Genomic DNA, 22,803 nt, shown 5'->3' with positions numbered 1-22,803 from the left:
ACTGTTATAAGGTCTCCCTGGAGCCTTCTCTTCTCCAGGCTGAACAGCCCCAACTCTCTCAGCTTGTCTTCATAGGAGAGGTCCTCCAGCCCTCTGATCATTTTTGTGGCCCTCTGCTCCAAGAGGTTTATGCCTTTCCTGTGCTGCGGGCTCCAGAGCTGGATGCAGTACTCCAGGTGGGGTCTCAGGAGAATGGAGTAGAGGGGCAGAACCACCTCCCTCAATCTGCTCGCCGCACTGCTTTTGATGCAGTTTAGGATACATTTGGCATTTAAAACCTGTTGGGTAGAAATAACTTAATATGAGACTTGGGAGTGTGGGACAAAAGGTTCGAAGAGTAGTAGTGTCTGGAGATTTGGGACAGGGAAAAGCCTAGGAAGATGGGCAACCTTTAACAGGAGAGAAGGCTGGGTGTGTGGGGAAGTATGTGCTCCTCTGGCTCGGGTTTTTTCCTCTTTTATAATGAGGCTATGCTACACCAAAAAACATCAAATTTTAGATGATAGTTTGCGTTTTTTTCCTAGCATTGTGTTCCGAAAAAGGCTCATAGTACCCATAAAAATTAAAAATTACCTTCCCAAAGGAGGAATTCTGGCAGAAGAATCAATGTGTTTCAGTAATTCTTTTACTGGATGGTCAGGTTCTGTTATTTTTCCCAAGCAGAGCAGGGTTGAACTCATTCAGTAATTGAGCAGGGAATGCCAAATTAACATCAGGCTGTTTAGTGCAAATTCCTTGTTGTGGATGAGAAGCACAACTCACATTCTGAAATAATCTTTAAAGAATCCCATGGCACTCTTTATGCAAGTGCTGGTATTTAACTCGGTTAGCCTGGACTGTTTCCAACTTGAGTATCTGATTTTTCTGTCCTTAACTTGCATTTAATATATTTTTGTTTTAGTAATTTTCTCAGTGAGTCTAACTTGTAAAAATATTGCCTGCTGTCAGAGTTGCTTCTTCAGTTGGAGATGGCAATTTCCAGTTTATTTCCTATCTTTTCCACTGTTGTGTCTTGGAGTATGTTGTCCCAGAAGTGAAATTAGCAGCAGGGTGTTTTAGGTAAATTCATGCAAGGCTTTTGAAAGGCTCTAGTATTAAATACTTAGTACAGACCATTAGTATTTTAAAGCTCAAGTTTAATTAAGAGTCTGTGCGTGAATTTTGCAATGAATTGAAAATGGTGGCTCTCTGTTGCCATGGCATGTAACTGTTACCCAGTCTGACTGAGCAATCGTGTTGAAATATACTGATGCTTCTGTGTCCTCAGTCTCACAGTGGAAGAGGAATTTGAGAGTGGGGAGGAATGAAATCTCTATTCCACATTTTCTCCTGTGAGGCAGTGCAAACCATGTGTCTTGGCAGAGGACCCTTGCAGGAACTCTGCAAACAGAAGTTTAAGGCGATTGTCTGTGATTGAGTCCTCCAACAGGACTGTTCATACCACCAGGGAAAGGAGGTGGGGAGGAATTAACACCCTTGATTTGAAATTTCCAGTCTAGCCACCAAGTTGTTACAGTTACAGATTTGAGAAGGTCACTGTCAGAGGGTTTGACTATTTAGATTAATAACAGAGACATTTCGTGTTAAATTAGGAGACTTGTTAATGGTTAATAGTTAAGAATTGCAAATTATCTGAAGCAATCTAAGATGGTTAAATTAGCTCCTATGACAGGAAGATAATTTACTGACAGTAATTTGGAATGTCCCAGGACCTAATTTAATACAGTTCCTGCGCACTAGATGAATTAAGGCTGTGGAAGAACAAAAGGGGCAAGTGGAAAATTTTTACTTGATGCACTGGCAAATGGGATGCTTCTGCTACATAACTGCATATCGTATTGAAAATAGCATGTAGAGAAAATGCTATGGCAGAATTGTATGTAATGGCACTCTGTGTTATTTACACCTAAAAGTTTGTGTGTGTCTGTATTTCCTACAAAAAACATTTCTTCAGCTAATACAGCTGGAAACTGTGTCGTTTGATCCTTTCTGAGGAATCTGTCTTCTGGGGAGCTGGACAGACACATACAATTCAGAATGACAAGTCCGAGGAGTAGCTGGCAGCAGCCGGCGGTTGTCTGTGCCGTGCTACAGCAGGAGAGTTGTTAGAACTTAAGCGCAATGTGATTTCCTCTGTGTGCCAGAACACAGACGGGGAGGTATCACCCACTAGTCTGAGCTGGAGCTCAAGGGCTAATTTTCCTGCTTCTGTGTAGGGCTGTTTTTTTGACTTCTTTCTTACAAAATTCATTACATGTAAAGTTACAGAAAAAATGTACTTGGCTGGAGGTACCCAGTAGACCTACTCTAGTGTTGTTAATATTTAAGTTTGAGGCTTAGTTTTTTAGGAGAAACAAACCCCTTAAACAGGCAAACCCAAAAATCAGAACAGGCTAGAGGCAGAATGAGCTCGATAATTGGCTCAGTATCATAACCCAGATCCCTCTCTCTTCCCTCTCTCTTCCCTCTCTCTTCCCTCTCTCTTCCCTCTCTCTTCCCTCTCTCTTCCCTCTCTCTTCCCTCTCTCTTCCCTCTCTCTTCCCTCTCTCTTCCCTCTCTCTTCCCTCTCTCTTCCCTCTCTCTTCCCTCTCTCTTCCCTCTCTCTTCCCTCTCTCTTCCCTCTCTCTTCCCTCTCTCTTCCCTCTCTCTTCCCTCTCTCTTCCCTCTCTCTTCCCTCTCTCTTCCCTCTCTCTTCCCTCTCTCTTCCCTCTCTCTTCCCTCTCTCTTTCCTCTCTCTCCTCTCTCTCCTCTCCAGACTTCCAGCCAAATGGTAGATTTACAACTGGAAGGTAACAGGACTTCTCTATAAGCTGGGAATTGATCCAGTAACGAACATCATAAACAAAATCATTTGCAGAATTCTTGAAATAAATGTATGTGTGATTACAGTATTGAGCACTGTGCTATATTTTGTTTTGCCATCACTTCTAAGGCTTTGCCCTGGGAATTGAGGAGGTATGGGGACATAGTTACTGAACTGAATTTTATTTTCACAGCATGGAGACTTGATTTAAATAACCTGTTTAATCATGATTAAATCATGACTGAAATCAGTAAGGAGGAACCCTTGATTAAGCTATTGATTCTAATCCTGTTTTCCTTTTGTACCTCTATTATTTCCTTCAAAGCTTGCTCTTTTAAAATGGTAAATTATGCATTTCTTACTCACTACTTAAGGATGTTTTTATGCCTTGTATTTTTATTGAAAATAAATTGAACATTTAAAAATTTAGTTTAATTATTACCTAAATAATCCTGGATGCAATTACCACACCATCACTTATTTAATAGAGAACTGATATATTTGTTTATCAAAACAACTTTTGTATCTAATGTTGATAATTATTGAGCCAAGGAATCATTATATTGTTTCTGCTCATTAAATTTAGGTTATCAAGAATATTTGAATGTCTAAATATTTAGATGGCAAGGAATTAGGCATTTAACCTGCATAGCTGTGACTGTAAATTAAGCAGGCAATTGCATTTGGAGATGTTGCTGATACTGAAATTTTAAAATCACTAGAGTAATTTTATTCCATTATGACTTTTTATTGTAGCATTTAAAAAAGAGAGGAAAGAAAAGAGGGGGGACAAAAAAATTACAAAGAAACCCAAGCACCCACCCCCAACCTCCTTTATATTAAAGGAAATAATTTAAAGCTTGAGTTGACCTCGGTGTTAAAAGTAATTTTATTTGTATTATTAATGGCATGTATATTAATGGTCAACTGTAATATGGCTCACATTTGAGAATTCAAAATTTAGTTCCAATTAGATATTTTTCCAATGGTTTTAAAGTAATAGCATTTACCTTGAGAGGTCACACTGTTTCATCTGTTTGAATGTGGTGGTGCAATACATTTGGTGGGGGTGAAACCATTTTAAATAATTTTGTCTGTTCTGGCTGCTTGTTCCCACTTAGTGTTGTGGTGCTCTATTTTTCCACTTTGCACTGGTATGGATGTTTCTGGGACTGTTGGATCACTATAAAGCAGTCAGGTGCTGGTTGGTTGGTTTGTGACTTCTGATATTTTTGAGGGGAAGGCAAAATTTTTACTGAACTCACTTCATTGATCCTGTTTTGCCCCACAAAGCAATTGTCACTGCTGCTGGAGTGGGGCCAGTAAATGGCCACAAGAGGTGCACTGGCACACAGGTGGGACAAGAACTTAACATGTGCAGGCTTTGATGGTGAAGCCTATTTTTGGTAAAACTACTTTTGAGAAACTTTGGCCTCTGGCAGGAAAAGTAGATTAAACCTTCGAAGATTTTTAAAGCAAAGCTTAGACTTTTTGCCATGCTTCTCACTCTTCTTAATAAGCTTGTCAGGATCTATGAGTTTTAGAGGGATGATATGCAGATTGTCATGACTTTCTGGTGAATCAGATGTCTTCTTTCTGGTTTACCTGCAAGTCTCCTTTGGTTGTGATGGTAATGTACTGATAGATCATCAGGAGTGAAAAACTCAGAGCCAGTGGTATAGAAATGGTGCACACATCCAGAGAGTTTTAAATTTAGCTTATTTAAAACATTCTTTGCTTTGGATAAAGCAAAAAAAATCTCTGAGCCTTCCCTCTGAGCCTGTTTTGTGCACATGGGGACTTACACATCTCTATTAAAAAATATGTATCTCTGTAAAACTTGTTGCAAGTCTTTTGTCGTGATTTTATAGTATCCCTTTTCTAGAGCTCTATTCTGAAGTACCCAGAGCCTCCTGGCAACGATCTGCCTTTCACAATTTCTGATTTTAAGAACTGAAATTTTGCTTCAAGCATTTTGGCCATTTTACAGTGCCGTACTTGGAGAATTTGTCACTGGGCTAACAGGTTATAACCTCCCTTCTTGTGCACCAGGCATGCAGAAGCATACAAAGTAAGCCTTTGTGTGTTTAATCTGTTAGTTGCTCTGGTATCTCTCATCAGTCAAGCACATGGTGCATCGCTTCAGTCATGCAGCTATTACAGATTTTACTTCCTTAAACTCTGCGCTGATCAGTAATTTTTGGTATCAATAAATACAGAGATCTTTCAGAGATATGCTTGGAGGGGGTAGTTTAAGCTATTGGCAAATCCGAGAAAGACAACTATAACCACAGTGTGCTGTAACGTTTAACTAAGTTATCAGCCTGTGTGCATGGCAGTTGTCCTCTCTGTTATTGAAACGCTCACACTAATTACTTCAGTGTGATTGTTCCTTAATGCTATCGATGTCATCTCTCCTTATCTCCAGTTCTTTCCAGGAACAAGTCAGTTTTAGATCACTTCTGGTTTTGACCAAGTATTGAGATTTTACCACACTTACCACATAAATTCTCAGTATAGCTGCATACTACCCTTCATTGTATTTCAAGTACTTGTTAAAAATACTGTTTCACGTTAAATCTTTACCACTCCTTTTTAAAAAACTTTTGTGCTGATTCAGGAATAATTTTAGGGAAAACTGATGATTAATCTGGCCTTCTCTGCAGCAACAAAACTGTTAGCTCTTTATCTAAGTTATTTCCATGTTCCAATGTATGAGAACAGGTAGGAAGTGTGACCCGTGATGCAAGATGATGCAAGTGAATACTGCTTTTCACTGCCTATGCAGAGAAATAGGTCACTGAGAACTGAGGTTAAAAAAAATATTGTTTGTGCCAGAGTTCCCTGTTTGAACTAGCTGGGAATTAATGTAACAAGGAAAACAATTGAAGGGCTGGTAACATACTTTCGATTTGGCTTCTGGCATCAGTAGCTGGTGAAAGAGAGAAGACCCTGTTTAAAAGCATGTTTAGGTATAGATATATCTAAAATGTCTCTAGTTCTAACACCTTTATCTCAAGGAAAGATGACGTGGGGCTGTAAACCAGTGGATGGAGAGGATGGTTTAATGTCATATGTCACTTCTAAAATGATAAACACAGTTTTGCGGACTTGCCTGGTGGTACTTGCATTATCAGCTAGTTTTCTTGTGTTTCTTCTGTCATGCAACTTGTGCATTTTTAGTTTTACTGTTATATCCCATCCATTTTTACTAGATTGGAAGCGTTTTTTGTCTGTTAAGTCTTAAGCAACTTGGGTCTGGTCAGCTATGGGTAGAAATGTTTTAAAGTCCCTTGCTACTGGAGGACCTGCAGGGTACCCTGGAGCTGTAGACAGCTGATCTAATTGTGGCTGTAACCATTCACTTGGCTGCTTTTTGTAAGGTACACTTGCCTTTTTTGTATGGTAGGTGGCGTACAGATAGCAGATCTTTAACAGGTAACTGCTGCCTCATTCCAACAGCTTAAAAGGCAAATGACAGTGTTTCATTGTGACACTGGCTGTTTTTCAGCCTTGAAAACATCATTTGGCTGTGTTTTGCCATTAGTATTACTGCTACCTCTTGAACTATAGTGATTAACAAGTGATCCCTGCATCATTTCAGGGATCTGCTTTTTACCTAAGAATGCGTAAAAATTAAATGGTAGTGACAGTGTTTTGTATGTTTAACTTTTGAGTCCTGTAACTTGATCTTGAACCATCATATATTAAACACATTTCCTTCTTCCAGTAAGGTATATAGAGGCTGATAAGTTGTAAACTCATGGAGTTTTTTCAGAACCACTGAAGTAAATGGTAAAGATTTTATGGACTTCAAAGAACTGTATATTTCAGGACTACATGGTATTAATATAGGGGGATTTTAGTCCCATTCTACTTGGTGGCAATCTGGAAGCAGGGCAGGTTTCAAACATCTGTTTTGCGCCTACCAAAAGTTAACCAAAATGCCCTTCCTTTTAATCTAGAATTGACCTGAAGTTAAAAATAAGTTGAGAAGAACCATCCCTCTCAACAATGCTGAGCAGACATGATCTGCTCTTGATAGTATGAAAATGTGTAATGGAGGAGGCTGGATATTGATTGGTAAATGACAACTGAGGATGGAAGTGTTAGAGAGAAAAGGATTTTCATAAACATGTGGTGAATCCTCAGGAGGCTAATGATTCTTTACAGTAATTGTGCTCTTCTGTTGTGTTTAAGTGATCCAACAGGAGCTTTAAAGTTCTGATTCACAAAATTACTTTAATAAGCAGTCATCTTATTACTGCTTGGGTTCTGCTGCGTGCAAGGTAACATGACTTCAGAAGAGGAAAAAAAAAAGGGGAGGCAGTATTCTGTAAATCATTGCAGTGGGCAACAACTGTAAGTTTACTTTCTCAGTGGACAATAATTTACTGATTATTGGCCACTGAGGAAGTAAACTCACAGTTGTTTTCATGGAGTGGTGCTGTCTCCATCTCTTTCAATGCTATTGTGACCAGTTTTTTCCATGTGTAATAGAGAGCATTGACTGAAAAATATGATGCTTGTGGAGTAAACTAATGCTAATGCTATAAAAGCCAGATTACAAATGGAACCATGTTTAACTTGTGTGTTAAGCCTTAAGCATGTGAAAGTGAGAAATGGGTGACAACTTATTGTGAGAAGGAAAATGACCCTTTGAATTTGAATAATGTTTGGTATGGCCAAATAACATTTGTCCTTCCAGCATTTGAATAACAAGGAAAAAAAACGCAAGCAAAATTTCTTGAAAAAAACCCCAACACAACAACCCTAGTGTTCTGTGGTTTTCCCTTAATTATATTTCTTGCAGTGTGCACACAAAGATGTTGCCCCAGAGATGTAGAATGAAAGTTGGATGAGTACAGCTCTAGGATGTACAACCTACCTATCACTCTGATTAGTCCACTCCATTTTGATGTGAACCTCTGCTTTCTCTGCAGTCTAAATGAGTGAGTCATTTAAATGCTTCTGTGGTTTTAATTACACCAGCAACTGCAGTGATGCAGTGCAAACACCATACTACTCGCCCTTGTTCCTTAAGCTATGCTGTCTTGTTTTTTCCATTCTAGCTTAGTTTTTTTTCTGTGGTAGTTTCAATGCAGTTCAAATTTTGGAGGGGAGGAGTATCTGTGAGACCTAAAGTTTGCACAAGTGTGATAAGTGTGATGTTTATTTCCAGTTCATGTTTTGTGTTAAAGCACACTGACTTTTAGACTTGTCCAGTGTTACTAGTCCCCGATGGTGGGGGAAATTCTGGTCTGGTGGGAATAGAGCTTGTAGGAGTATGGGGAGAGGAAAGGCTGGTTCGTGAAGGGGGCTATGTGGGACCATGTGTTATGGTGGCATACATAATAAAGTTTTAAAGTTTTAGTTGAAAACTAATTTATTTGCAGTTCCAGAGAATAATACCTATTCTGCTATACTCTCTTCCACCAGCCAGACTTGTTAGGGTTTGACAAAAGTAGCCATTGACAAAATTTTCCATTTTAGAGAGTGCATACTTGATGCACTTTTTTTAACATGTAGATCAGTTCTGGTGCTGAGTTATAACCAGTCATGATCTGAAAAGTGGATGGAAGGAATAAATATCTCTCTCTTCTGAGAATTCTGTCTTGCTTATGATTTGGTTAATTGGACCATGGACCTCCTCAGTGCTAGTCAGACCCTGAAAGTGCAGGTGCCTCTTTTACTGGGTGATCTGTTCTTTACAAATGGTGCAGATGCTCTGGTCTCTTAACTGCCTCCCCACATGGGCAAACCAAGGACCCTTGCCTGGTCAGAGCTTGTATTTTGTTGACTATACCATAAAGCATAGCTTTGGGGTTGGTTTGGTTTTGTTTTGTTGGAGGGGAGAGGGGGGAGTGTTTTGGTTTGTTTTGTTTGTTTTGGAGGTTTTTTGATTTTGGTTTTTGTTGGTTTTGTTTGGTTTGGTTTTTTTGAAATGTTTTCACTTCTTGAGTAGCAACGTCCTCCATGTTCAACTGGAGCTCAGTAAAAAGAGAATGAAAGAAGGAAGATACATATATATAGGCATACATCGTCCTTCTATCTATGTAGATAAAAGATACATAGATCTATTGCTATCTGTCAATATCTTCTTTATATATATAAAAATATATATTTATTTTAATCATGCAGAAATATGGAAAAATAAGTGAAGAGAAGGTAGAATGTGCCCTAGACCAGAGCTGCAGCATCTGTATGTTGGAGTCTGTTAAAATACATTTAGCAGTGAGAAACTGGGCTAATAAGAGTGAACTCATTGCTCCAGGAAAGCTCTGTCTTTTGCTGCTTCTACTCATCAGTCCATAGAAATAGGAGGGAATATTTCTATGCCTTGTTAGGACTGGATAAGCATAATAAAGAAAAATCTTACACTAATGAAAAGAATTGTTAGCATCCAAGATGGATAATGTTAGTGTTTCAGGTAGGTTAAGATCACGTATGCAAGTGGACAAGAATGGGAATGATGGGAACTAAGATTCTGGATGGTTTTTCCATTGCACGGATGGGAAAGGATGATTAAACGGTTGCATTAAAAAGTAGCATTTGATTAAGAAAATAAATAAAATTCCATGGAAGGGGATGTATTTGTGAAATGCCAATGGAAGTGACCGATGATTGAAAGCATGGATCTCTATAGTGTCTGCAGTATAGTCTAGCCAGTGCTCGCTGTCTACATGATGCAGTGATGGGACAGGTGATGATGGGAGAGTGCTTGTAATTTATGGCTTCTGACTTCATCTGAAATAAGAGAATGAAAAAAATCAGAGAATCTTGCTTCTGCTGTAACTAATCAAAAGCCAGAAGTGATGAAGTTTCCATGTGATGCACGTGTTCTCTTTACTGTTTCACAAGTCAGTTTTGTTGATTACCATTCTGTTATCACCTGCATTCTTGGACACTGAGCTCTGTGTATCAGTCTTTATAAACCACGTTGGATGATTGAGTAGCTAAAGTCTGAAAATTCAGCAAGTGATGCAGAGATAAAACCTGTGTGTTCTTACACACATGCACACACCCTTCTACTGACTTGTCTTATATGAGATTTTTTTTTTTTTTTCTTATTTTGGGAAGGAAGAATAAACTGTTACTTAGGTATGGTAAGATGCATCTCATTCAGGAATACAGGCTCTCCCTGAGGACTATTTGGAAGATGCTGAAGCTTGGGGTAATATAGAAGCTGATGTTTCAGATAACTCTGCATAAGAAGTGGTGGATAAATTTGGGGAAAAAAGAAAAATAGTAGTAAAAAAGAATGAAATTCTGCTGCTTGATATATAGTCAAACTATCCTAGCATGATTTAGACCCTAAGTTTAATTCCAAGACATCTAATTGTCTTGAATCTCACTTACATGATAGACATTCTGCATTTAAGAACAAAAGAAATAATGACATTTAATGTCTCCAATTTACAGTTGCATCATTGCACAAACATGCTTTCCTATTTTAACAATGTAGATCTTTTATCAAAAGTGTGGAACATAGTTAATTGAATATAGCAGAAATTACACCATCGTTAGGTAATTATTTGAAAGGCTTTTTCTTTAAATGTGAATGCCTGAAATCTCTTTCATGATTTAGGATTTTTTCAGTAGAACCATGTCAATCTGAACAGCTGCATAATTTGTTTATTCTCTAATCCTGATTTTTGTAAATACCGGTATTGTTCTGCAAATAATTTCCTTCAAAACAGAGCGTCTTTGTTTCATATCCTAATGACAGGATGGTCTAAGTTTATAGGCGGGAGTCTAAGTGGTGAAGTTGGCCTATGTGCTTTTTCTGCTTCTTGGAGGAAGCATTGCTCCCTAGAAAATCAGATCTAGCAATCTTAGTGTGCACGTCAAGTGGTCCTGATAAAAGCACAATAATGAGATTTGCAAAATATGTTTTCAAGTGTAAAGCTTTAAATTCTGGAATTACTTTGCAAGAAAGATGGCTGCCAAAAGTCTTAGCATGGCATGCTTTGGTGTCACCCTTATTCAAAGCAGTTCTGTGGAATTCCTCCTGTTTGAGGTGACAGCATAATGAGAAGCAACCTGCAGGAAATGAATAAACTTCAGTGTGCTAAAATGCACAAAAGTATTTAAAATCTACTGCTTTTCAGAAGAGATGAGCTGTTTTTATCCATGATAATCAAGGTCTATTAGTCTGTAATGGCACTGAGCAAGAAGGAAATAAGAGGTATTATAAGAGATGGCAAAAAGGTCTGAGCTTGCATTTTAAAATAGAAATAACTTTTTCACAAATGCATTAGAGAAACTAGGGACCATTAAGAAATGATGAAGAAGATAAAATTATTAATCACAGAGATACTAAGTGCCTCTCTTCAAATCCTATTTCTATTTAGCAGAAATAAAGTCTGTGCGTGGTGCTGCGTGATAGGAATGTAATGGATGTAAGTAAAAAGAGAACTCCAGTGGAACAAATGAAATGCTGCTTGGAAACTCTGCCTACAAATAAATCAACAAGTGCAAACAGTTGTCACCAAAGTGTATCAAGGGAACTAGCAAACTAATGTGCAGTAACAGTGACACTAACTAGAACCAGGGAAGTGTCTGAAGACTGGGAAAGAGCAAGAGCCGCTTTTAGGGGAGAAGTCTAGTGCATCTTCTATTTGGGGGAATATATAATGGAATAAATAATTTATGGAAATCAATAAATGTCTGGAAGGTAATGGAACCATAAGCAAAAGCACTTACAGGCTTCTAGCAAATTAGTCTTGCCAAATTTCCTTTGTTTTGCTTCTCTGAATAGTAGTGTACCATTAAAGAGAAAGCAACAGCGTCCTAAGTTCACAGTAATTGAGAGTGTAACAATTCCAGATAGCAGAGTTGGATGGCGAAATACATATCAACCTTCCTTGAATTTTCACCTTCACCTAAATAAACAGATTGACTCATTAGCTTTCTATTTGGGACATTCTGCAATTTGGAGACAAAGTAAAACACACCCCATTTGCGTCCTGCTCAAGGAAAGAGTCTGTACCAGGAGCAGCTGGTCTTTCACATTGCTCCATCAGTCTGTTAGGAAGCTGGTCAGTTTTCACGGGAGTTCATAATTACTTAGGGCTTTTTATATGGTGGATGTTCTACTTATGGAAGGAGTGTGGAAAGATAGAATCTGACAGCCTAATGTATTAGTTTCTAGATTGATAACTCTTAAGAGTGCAAAATCTTGAGAATTACTTCTCAGCTGGTTTTAGCATTGGGCTGTATGTGGAAAAGATATGCAGGCTGGGGCAAATCAGCACAGCTGCTAATAAGAAGCAAAACTTTCTGTTTTACCTCTGCAAAGGTGTGAGATAAAGTTTGTATTCCCTTGATTTGCTTCTTCAAGAATATGTGCAGGAAATGAGTATCTAAGTCCGAGCTGCATTCCACATTCAGTCAAAACATATCTTACTTAAGAAGAATGCTAAATATCTTTGCAACTTCCCTTTTGAGAAAAGTGGCACTTTTAACAAGCTTATTTGATACCATCAATTTCAGCAAAGGGAAGTGGATTGTCAAAAGGGAACTTGGAGATGGGTCATGTGTTGATTTTTTTAAATTCTTTTTTTTTTTGGACAGCCAAAAAAAACTCCAGGTTTTTCTGAGGGAGGGTGGGAGGAAGAACTAAGATTCATACTAATTCTCTGTTGAATAAAAATAGACAGTACAATATTCCATGTAGTGGCAGCAGATTTCTACAACAGAAGGAAATGAGCTTTGTAAAGCTGTACCTGGCTAGCCACATTATCTGCAGCTTTGTATTAGTGATCTGAAACTCCTATTGTTTTTTATTTAGAGTAGAATTTTGGGAACATGAAACTTCTTCAGCTTTGAAGCATTCAGTGCATTCAGTAAATGAGTACTGTTCATTTTAAGCTCTGCATGCAGCATGCTTATTTTTAAGGGTTTGCTATCTTGCTTTTGTCTGTGTTGCCAATCATTTTGGTTTTATGTGTTCCAGTATGTGGCTGGGTTTTGACTTTGTAATATTTTATAAGTATTTAGCAAATGATAATAGCCGTAAGTCACAGCTGAGTATGCCTGCCTATTGGATTTAGTTTTCCCACAGCAAGACTTCATGGCCTAGTACACTGAAATATGAGCTTGCATACAGTTTCCTTGCTGAGGAGAAGAATAATGGACTGCAAAAGACATTCTGTTGCTATTCGCTTTTCAAGTGGATCGAGCTATTCATTGGAAAAAGAGTGTGCTACAGCAATTAAGTTCATCCCTGTGCTCAGTCAGCTTGCAATTTCCAAAAATGAGATGGACATCTATTTTTCAAAGAGGCTAATGTTTTACTGATGGTAGAAATTATTAACTAAAACTGAAGCTGGAAACGTGCAAGGAATGGAGGCTTGGAGCACGGTATGCGACTATATGCGAATATAACATAGGTGCTAGGTTCCTTATGACTGTGCTATACACTGAACTGGTTAAAGCACTTTGTGGCATACAGGAAGGCAGAAAACCTTTGGCTTTCATGCTCTGCTGCTTATTTTATGCGTAGGTAGAACCTTACTGTGGAGACAATGGTGGTCAGTGAAAGGAGTTGCTCATTTCATAACAGATTTATAAACACTGGACATCAAACACTGCTTTTCAGCATTTAACATTTACTAGATGGCTTGTCTCTTCAATGAGCATCTCTGTATACGTGTCATCTGTTAGGGAGCTTAAATTCCAAGTGCATATTTTGTTAGCCTTGGAGGAGAATCTCAGATTTTGTCACCCATGAGAGAATCTCAGAATCTCCAACCACGAAGATTCTGAGAATGGGTAATATGTACCATTCAGGCGATATTGAACAAGTAGAGTCAGTATGGCAGAATGTCTTTTGAACATGCAAAGGAAAATATTTATCAGAGGACTTCATTTAATTCTATAGGTTACCCAAGGCACTTTTCAGCTCAAGCATATCTTTCTGTTAGTTTTCCCCAAAATACTGGCATGAAAATGCAGTGGAGTCTCCAGTCTGGGCTCTTTGGGAGAGCAATGTTTTTCAAGCTGAGGAAATTCACCCCCAAAAAATGCAGTTGTCAATGCCATAGGTATTCTTTGGGTATAGGAACTGAATGCTTCTTCTGTTCTGTCTTCATTACATTTTAATGTATATACCAATGTTTTTCAGGAACTCCAGGAAAGAGCTTAATGACATACGGTTTGAGTTTACTCCAGGTAGAGGTAAGGCTCCTTCAATTGAATTATACTTTTATTGCTCAAAAAGATATTTCAGAAATTGATTACTGCTTATAATTAATACAATCTACCTCTCTGGAATGTTTCCTACTGTGTAGAGCTTTATATTGAACTTAACTTGAACAAGAATGGCAGATGTATGTAAACTCTAGTGGCAAGTTTGCATAATGTATAGTACATATATAGTAGAAGACTTGATCCACAGTATACTTTATCAATTTTATGTCTTGTTGAAATGATGTATGTGGCGTATAAGTAGTTGCATAGCAATATTTGCAGATTTGGAATTTTCATTTTCACATTTGGAAAACATTGTAGGAAACAGAATATAGTAGCCATAAAGGTGTGTATGGTGATGGTGGTAATATTTGAGTTACTTTCCCATTTGTAATAAAAGAAGATCTATTAACAGGTATGAAGTGCACACCAGTTTTCAAATGCTGACTTCAATTGAAAGTTGAGTTGCATCTCTAGATTTAATATCATCACCAGAAACTTTACGGTCTACTGCATGCTTGTAGGACTGTATTGTCTTTCCAGTGCTATGAGTTGTAAGAATTTATAAAATTTACTTTTTTTGGAATAAAACCAAGTATTAATGGGATAAAAAGCACAGGAGGTCGATACTTTGAGTAAGAAGGTATCATCTTTGTTACATAGCAACCCTTTGAACTATGAACACATTTCATACTTCTCAGAAGTCAGTATTCACTATATTTAGAATTGCCTTCAAAGAGTTTCCACCTAAAAATGAATCCAGATTGGAAGAGATGGCTTTTTTCCTCTAAATCATAATCTTTCCTGTGCAATAGTTCCATGCATGCATATACTGTCTGGTTTGGCAATGGATAATAACAAAAGAGATCTCTTATATAATTGGGCACATAGCACCCTGGTTTATTCAGTTGTCAGAAGAATTACTTAAATACTCTCTAAGCAGTTACATAACCCATTCAAGAATTCTTACTTGGTCAGAAATTAAGGGCAAAACATAATACACTAGACCAGGACTGTTCCTAGGAGTCAGTCACTGAGTCAGCCAGAAGGTGCCTATGATTTTCATCTTCAGAGCTGTCCAGAAATTGCAGCTAGCTCAGCTATATTAGTTTTTCACCTGTGTGTTTTTCTTGAGGAAACGATGCATATGTGTAACTCAAAAGCATGTACTCCATGCAGTTATTTGGTGTTGAGGCCGTATTACAGTTGAGACTTAGCTGGAATTTAGGCTTGTTCCTGCTCTTTCCTCCTCCTCATCTCTAAGCTTTCTAAAGTCTTTATCCAGGAGCAAGTACTAGTCACAGGAACTTAGGAATTAACCCACTCAGGTACAGCAATTGATACAAAGTTGATCCAAAGCTCTGAATTTCATGGGTCACAATACTTAAAAGCTATTTTAAGCCTAAAGCTCAAAATAATGACTGTTCATGTAAGTCCTTTGCCCTCCGGTAACAAACAAGAAAGCCTATATAGCACATCTCTATCTAGGTATGCAGAACAATGGAGGGGATAAAGAAAACAGTTAAAACCACAGCAAAACATAGTTCGTTTTCTTGTTTGTGAAGCTACTGAATTTGGAAACTCTGTAGGAGTACATAGTTAAGAGATAGAAGAGAAATGCTAGTGGCCAGGAAAGGTCTGTAGGGGGTTTGCAATGAATGAAATGCTCAGCTCATGTGATTTGCTGTATAGAGGTTGATAATTATCTTTTTTCCTCCTAATTAAAGATAATTTTGAATTCAAGCCTGCCTCCATGGGTGTTTTGGAGCTAAAATATATTTTTGTTAAATTGCATTGGATGACTGATAGTTTTAGTTGTTTTTCTGGGCTCTCATACTTGTTCATTTCACCTTTTGGACAGACACAGCAGATGGCGTTTCTCAGGAGCTGTTCTCTGCAGGCCTGGTTGATGGCCATGATGTAGTTATAGGTAAATTACATTTTTGTTTGCAATTATGCTCTTGTGACAAGTTTGTGTTAAATGGATGTGAAAAATGCTTTCTCTAATGCTGGTTTTCACAAAATCCTTTTCGTCCTAATTTTGCTTTCATGTATGCATAGTTCAATCAACAAGCCAATTTTGATACCAGTCCAAGGATTGCTTTTGGAAGTCAGAACTCTTTAGTGGTTTGAGAAGGTGATATAATGTAGATCTTGTAAAGGATTATTTACAATTCAGTAATTGATAATTTTTATGCTAACTAAATTTTTTTGTTTAATGATAAAATGATTATTCGGTAGGATTTTGCAAAGTGTGCTTTGGCAGCTCTTAAGTTAATAACTATTCTGCTTGGGTTCATGGAAGTAGAAGCAAGTGAGAGTTTGGGATCTGTGGGAATTCCACCTAGAGATATTATTTCTATGGTAAAAAAAAGATAATCAGAAATGTCTTCTAGCTGCTGATATTTCTCTGTTTTTCTACTCTGTGCTTCAGTAACTTTTATTTTTTTTTTTAAATGGACTTCAGTGCCTGGCAAAGATGATTAATTTGGAAACGTGTATTTCCCTGCAGTTCTTTCTCTTCTGGTTGCTTGAGACCAGGAAATACTTAGTTACCAAAATCACAGGAGAACTAGTAGATGATAAATGGGTGAGAACTGAATCGATGAATACTAGCAAATCAATCTTTGTGATGCAGTCAAAGAAGTTCTTATCAATTGGTTCAGATACCATTACCAAACTCCTCAATGATATGGAGAGTGTTTTACAAATCTGTAAATTCATATGACTTGCCTGGAAGATTATCTAAATATTTCTAAGCACTTTTGTATGTTGAGAATACAGGTTGATTCTAGCTGATAGAAGAAACAAAAGCCCTACCTATGCTTTTATTTTAATTTCTAAAGAAAGTATTGAGGGGAGGTTTGCAGATGGTACAGGCTAGCAGGCACTCTTCTCTGAAAGTCACTTCTACTACACTGCTACTGTAAGGGGAGAGGGGTAGCTTGGCCTTGGATTGTTGCCTTTTAAACACCCAGTATGAAAAATGTCATTGCTATACTGCTGATGATGTTTTTGTTGGAATTTAATTGCCAAAAGATACTTTTCTTCATTTAGAAATAATAAGTAAATAATTGGGGGAGTGGGGCTAGGAGAAGAATTGTTATCTGTTGGCTATCCCAACTGCCTGGGCAGTCAGCTGGCACTCTGTGTTGCACAGAAGTCAGCATCAGGACTGGCAGTGCTGCAGTGCAAATTCTGCTGGTACCCGGTAAAACCCCTTTTACCTTCTTCACTCTCCCCTTTTCCTTTTGCTGCAAAGTTCTCTTCCAGTGTAAAGCGCCAATACTTCTACGGAAAGGGCACCATGAATGGATTTGTTACCATCTTTTGGGGGAGTGATGGGGGAAAGGCAAATGAAGATAGATATTCCTCATAACTTTAGTGATGGGACTTTGATCCTTGAAAAAGCACAAATATTTAAATAAGTATGGTTTTCACTAGCAGGCCTGGTTAGAGACATTGTGTAGTTAATAATACAAGTTTATTTCCTTGCTTAGTTCCTGTTTTGAATTGTATCAGACTTTGATTTTTAGCACTATGATGATGGTCCTTTCTGTTCTTTCCTGTTTATCTTTTTATTGTGGTATTAAAAAAAAATGTAAGGAAATGGAATTTCTCGTATATCATTTAAAGCATTCAACTTAAATTTAATTTCGTTACTTATAATCAGTATACATTCATTTTTCTGTGATGTTGTAACTTACCTCACATTCCACAGGCACAAATTCTGGCATGATTTTGTACTATAATTTTTACTTTTCTGTCTGCTTCACCTGTGATGTTGTTCAAGTTTTCAAATATTTTTGGACATTATCTTTGTAAAAAATGACTTCAGATTTCATGTTTTAGTAAAAGACCCGTTCTGCTATATGCTATTTCACTTTTAATTAAAAAAAAAAAAATAAAAAAAATTGGACTTCAGTTAGAAAATGTTTGTGATTTGCTTTTAGAAAACTGGTTAAATATTGTATGGGCTTGGAATGAAACAACTTGCAGGCAAGCAGATTGTTGCAGATTTCAGAATTTCACTATAGCAGTGCAGTCCTACGAAATATTTCAGTCCCTTAGTTTAAAGCAATAGGTCATATAAGAGAGCAGATGGTGCTGAAAATGTAAATCTGTTTACAGAACTAATTTTCTGTGTAAAATGATTTTGCTACCTTATTCACTCAAAATTGAAAGGTTTAAAATGTTTGTATATAGGAAGAGGGGAATAGTATAGAAGAGCTTGCTTCACCTTCTGACCATAAGAACTGGTTCCATTAGCTTCCAGATTGAAAGCAGCTGATAAATTACCTTTCACTGTTCAGCTGAAGCATGCAGAAATTCAGCCTGTATAACATGAATGAAAACGAAGTTCTGAGTCTCATAAAAGTTGTTCCTGTAGTTTCTTTTAATGGATGTTGGAATGTGTAGAGGCTGGGAGAAAAAAAGAAAGGTGAAAATACCTGTGCGTATGTTGAACTCAACAATTTGTTGGTGTAACAGTGTCTGAAAGGACAGCTTGAATAGGAGTCAGCAAAAGCTGTTGTGAAAATATGTGAGCAGAAGCTGTTAGTGGGGACCAGCTGACGTGTAAGTTTTATAGAATTTGCTGCTAAGCATCAGCACGCTTCACCGTTTGAATCTTGCTGGATTTGCTTCACTTAACATAGGCTTCCCAGGAAGATTTCCATTCTGATAAGCAATAAGTTCAGCTACCTGTTCTGCAGAGAAGCAAAAATCCCATCTTGCATGTTCAGTTCTGGCTACGATTGACTGGTTTCTGTTCGTATTGACAGTAGTATTGTTTCAGAGGAAGTCCCTAGATCAAGGGAATCAGTGCAGAGAATTTCGTTTAAAAGCAGACTAGAGTTTGCGTTTGCGGAGGGGAATGAGTCTTGGGAGCTTATATGTAGGCATTGGTGTCTAGCTGATGAGGTATTTTTCTGCAGTACTAAAATAGCTATGTTAAATCATATGAAAGATCTGGAATTTTGAGATTAAATCTGTCTCAGTGTGTATATGCAATATACATATATTAGCTAGTAAACATTCATCTAGTAATCCTTTATTATATTTTTGATACCATAAAAGAAACTCAAATCATATCAACAGTCAGTTCTGTGGAAGATCACATAGTTGCAATCCTTCTTCACTGGTGTATACAATGAGCATATAATATCAGCTAAGCCTTAGGCTGTAGTTAATCTTCTAGAGGCCTTGCTTAAATTTTAGAAACTAAAGGTGTATTTACAGTTATTAAGTTGCAGTATGTTAAAAAACAAACTTTCCCTTCCTGAATACTGCTTAAACAAAAGCCTTGATATCTATGCCATCAAGAAAAGGATGTGGGGGTCCTGGTGGATAGTAAACTATCCATGAGCCAGCAATGTGCCCTTGTTGCCAGGAGGGCCAATGGGACCCTGGGCTGCATAGGGAAGAGTGTGACCAGTAGGTTGAGGGAGGTCATTCTCCCTCTCTACTCTGCACTGGTGAGGCCACAACTGGAATACTGTGTCCAGTTCTGGGCTCCCCAGTTCAAGAGAGACAGGGAACTACTGGAGAGAGTCCAGCGTAGGGCTACAAAGGTGATTAAGCGATTGGAGCATCTCCCTTATGAGGAAAGGCTGAGAGAGCTGGGACTCTTTAGCCTGGAGAAGGCTGAGGGGAGACCTTATGAATGCTTGTAAGTATCTAAAGGGAGGTTTGAGGGAGGATGGAGCAGGACTCTTTTCAGTGGTTCCCAGTGAACGACTGCCCCAGGACGAGGGGCAACGGGCACAAGCTGGAACATAGGAAGTTCCACTCAAATATAAGGAAGAACTTTCCGGTGAGGGTGACAGAGCACTGGAACAGGCTGCCCAGGGAGGTCGTGGAGTTCCCTTCTCTGGAGATTTTCAAGACCCACCTGGATGCAGTCCTGAGTAATGTGCTCTAGGCAATCCTGCTTTAGCAGGGGAGTTGGACTAGATGATCTTTAGAAGGTCCCTTCCAACTCCGATAATTCTGTGATTCTGTGAAATGTGCAGTCACCCTTCACTCTATTAAGGTACCTTTATTTTGTGTATTCTTGTCAAAAAGTATTTGTGGATACTTTGAGCATCATGGAAAATGTATCTTCACTTATAAATACATCAGACATTAACTACTGGTAAATGGGTATCTCTTTGGTGCTGGAGCCAGACCCAAGTATCCACTTAGTAACCAGGGAAACAGCTTTTAGTCAGTCAAAACAAAAGCTTCCTGCTGAAAGGCCTAATGTCTTTAGAAGAACGAACTGAAAACGCGATAGATCATATTTTGAAAGTAACAAGCTTTTTCATCAACATCTTGAATATTTTCTTAGAAGCATGGATACAGTAGATGCCATAATAGTTGACTAAGGGATTTGGGGTTGTGGGATTGGATTTTTTAATTTTTAATTTTTTTAGAGAGGGGAAATAGCCTTTTTATTTGGTGCAGTTACTGTGGTAAGTAGACAAGATGTACATTGGCTTCTAGACTAGTAAAAAAAATCATGACTGTGGATGAGTTATTTGAACATGTGTGCAGAGACCATGTATTGGACCAAATCCAGAATTACATTATTTCAGGGGATGTTAAACAGTAAGGAACATGTATGGTTCCCAGTTAATCACAGTATTAAAGCATTTGAAATTGAAACAGCTGATTGTCTTACAGTATCACGTCTGCTGACACTGAAGGTGCTTTCATACTAAAACAGAAAGATGAAAAAGCAGAATCCCAGTTTGTTAATATACAGTCTGTAACAGCATCTTAACTCATAGTGGCACTGATAATCCATTTCATTAAAAAGCCATAGACAGTGAATATCCTTCAAATATCCTATCAAAATGCTGTGCATTTGCTTATACCAAGTTTACTTTGCTGTTTTGTTAATCATCTTTGAAACTGAATCAAGTGATGCCTTTTTTTCAACTAATTCCAGCTTATCATCTTACTGTAATCGGAAAATCGGATGGTGCTGCAAGAATAGAAAACATACTGCATTAATTTGTCATCAAAGAGCAGTAATGTTGCTATGGGCAGGTGTCTTGGATAGCACTACCATTTGAAGGGAGCATGTTTGTCATTTAATGTTCATAATGTATTGAAATACACTGATTTTTGTAAGCTTTGAGGGAATTTGGTAGAAGTTCTGTTTTTTCTTGTGGTTCAAACTGAGTGAAAAAACTGAATTTTTAGATCAGCGTGTGTCCTGGTGATAAGGCCTTGTTTATAATTGATACCTAGTAATTGTATGCAGAGAGGGTCCTGCTTATATGTATTGCTGTAACAGCCCAGGTCAGTTCACTTTGTTGTGTGCCACGGTGGAAGGTTGGAAGCACAAAAACGTAGAGGGGTCGCACCTGTGGGGAGGAGTGGACAGGATGGGTGACCCAAAGCTGACCCATGGGGTATTCCATCCCATCTGCCCCATGCTTAGTATAAAAGCTGAGGGATCAAAGGGGTCAGCCTCTTTCTTCAATGGCCAGCATCTGAGGATGACTGGCTGGTTTTCTGCCTTTGATCCCAATCCGTGCGTTCTGGAATCCAGTTCTCATCCATTGCTGAGTCCAGTCTGGCACTTTACCAGTGCCTGCTGGTGATGTGATCGTCATCCTGGGAGCTTGATATGGTTTTGTATATATTGTATGTATTTCATTATTTTCTTTTTATTGTTTTATTAATATTTTCATTAAAGTAATTTAGTTTAAAGGAAACCTCATAAGCGTCCCTCTCTCCCTCTCTCCCTCTCTCCCTCTCTCCCTCTCTCCCTCTCTCCCTCTCTCCCTCTCTCCCTCTCTCCCTCTCTCCCTCTCTCCCTCTCTCCCTCTCTCCCTCTCTCCCTCTCTCCCTCCCTCCCTCCTTGGGGAGAGTGTCTGTCGTTCATTTCAGTGGCCAGTGTGGCCCAAACCTCAACAGTGTATGACATTTTTATATGCTCCAAAGCTCAATGTACCCATAAACTTTCTAATGAGAAAATGCCTTTAGAGACCATAACAACTAATTTCAAACGATAGATTAAATACTCTGTATTCAATTTTCAATGTATTATCCAGAAAGGAAATGTACAGATTTAATGAAAACCTGACAGTATTTTAAAGTGTTTTGTAGAAACTCTTGTGCTTTCAACATGTGCTCATAACTCCGTATCTCTTTAGCAAGATATGCTCATGCATTACAGATAGGAGACTATCTCTAAAATCCCCAGGGTTTAACCCAGGACTTAAATATTTCAACACATCTGGCTCATTTAGAGCTAATGCATTGAAGGGTGACTCATAATGACTAGACTGCTGGGAGTTCTGGAAGCTTGAGGTACACCCGCAGGTAATCAGCTTTGCATCTAATTGTGCCTTCAAAGTTATTTTAGCTATATGTGTTGTACGTAAAAGGTGCACTTGAGAAAGTATGTTGTGTGAAAGTGGCTGGTTTCATGCGAGTTCTCACCTTGCTGAATCTTCAGTGTGGTAGAACCTTAAAAGGTTCAAGGTTAAAGAAAATAATACTGTGTTAGCTGAATAATTACTGCTGCTGTAATGGTGGTTGTGGTAGAACTATAAATACATGATGTTAGAAATTCTCCAAATGTGTGAATTATTCTGTACACATACATGTGTGCTTATATATCATAGTAAATCTGCTAAACTTATAGCCATGATCAAATAAATAATAATTTTTATTTACTTTAGGGGGAAAAAAAAAAGGTGGCATTGGCAGTTGCCTTCAAAGACAGGTTTTTTGCATTTTGTTTTTTTTTTTTTTTTTTTTCAACATGCAGTTTTTCAGTTCCTACTTCCCCGTGTAAATGGGGAATA

The 22,803-nt window shown here is 38.1% G+C and overlaps 1 protein-coding gene across 3 annotated transcripts in view; it reads left to right on the top strand.

Annotated features, from left to right (window-relative positions):
- The window catches only part of STK39 (serine/threonine kinase 39), a 103,623-nt gene that overhangs the window by 65,754 nt on the left and 15,066 nt on the right, over window positions 1–22,803 (top strand). For all 3 annotated transcript variants that reach the window (XM_014954432.1, XM_014954431.1, XM_014954433.1), the window contains exons 14-15: window positions 13,932–13,984; window positions 15,858–15,926. In XM_014954432.1, the coding sequence (XP_014809918.1) occupies window positions 13,932–13,984; window positions 15,858–15,926 (122 nt within the window). The remainder of the gene's footprint in view (window positions 1–13,931; window positions 13,985–15,857; window positions 15,927–22,803) is intronic.

Source organism: Calidris pugnax, unplaced genomic scaffold (genome assembly GCF_001431845.1).
Source record: "Calidris pugnax isolate Ruff unplaced genomic scaffold, ASM143184v1 scaffold103, whole genome shotgun sequence".
Classification (NCBI taxonomy): Eukaryota; Metazoa; Chordata; class Aves; order Charadriiformes; family Scolopacidae; genus Calidris; species Calidris pugnax.
The sequence above is the reverse complement of the archived record's forward strand: the minus strand, read 5'-3'. Positions and strand labels throughout refer to the sequence as shown.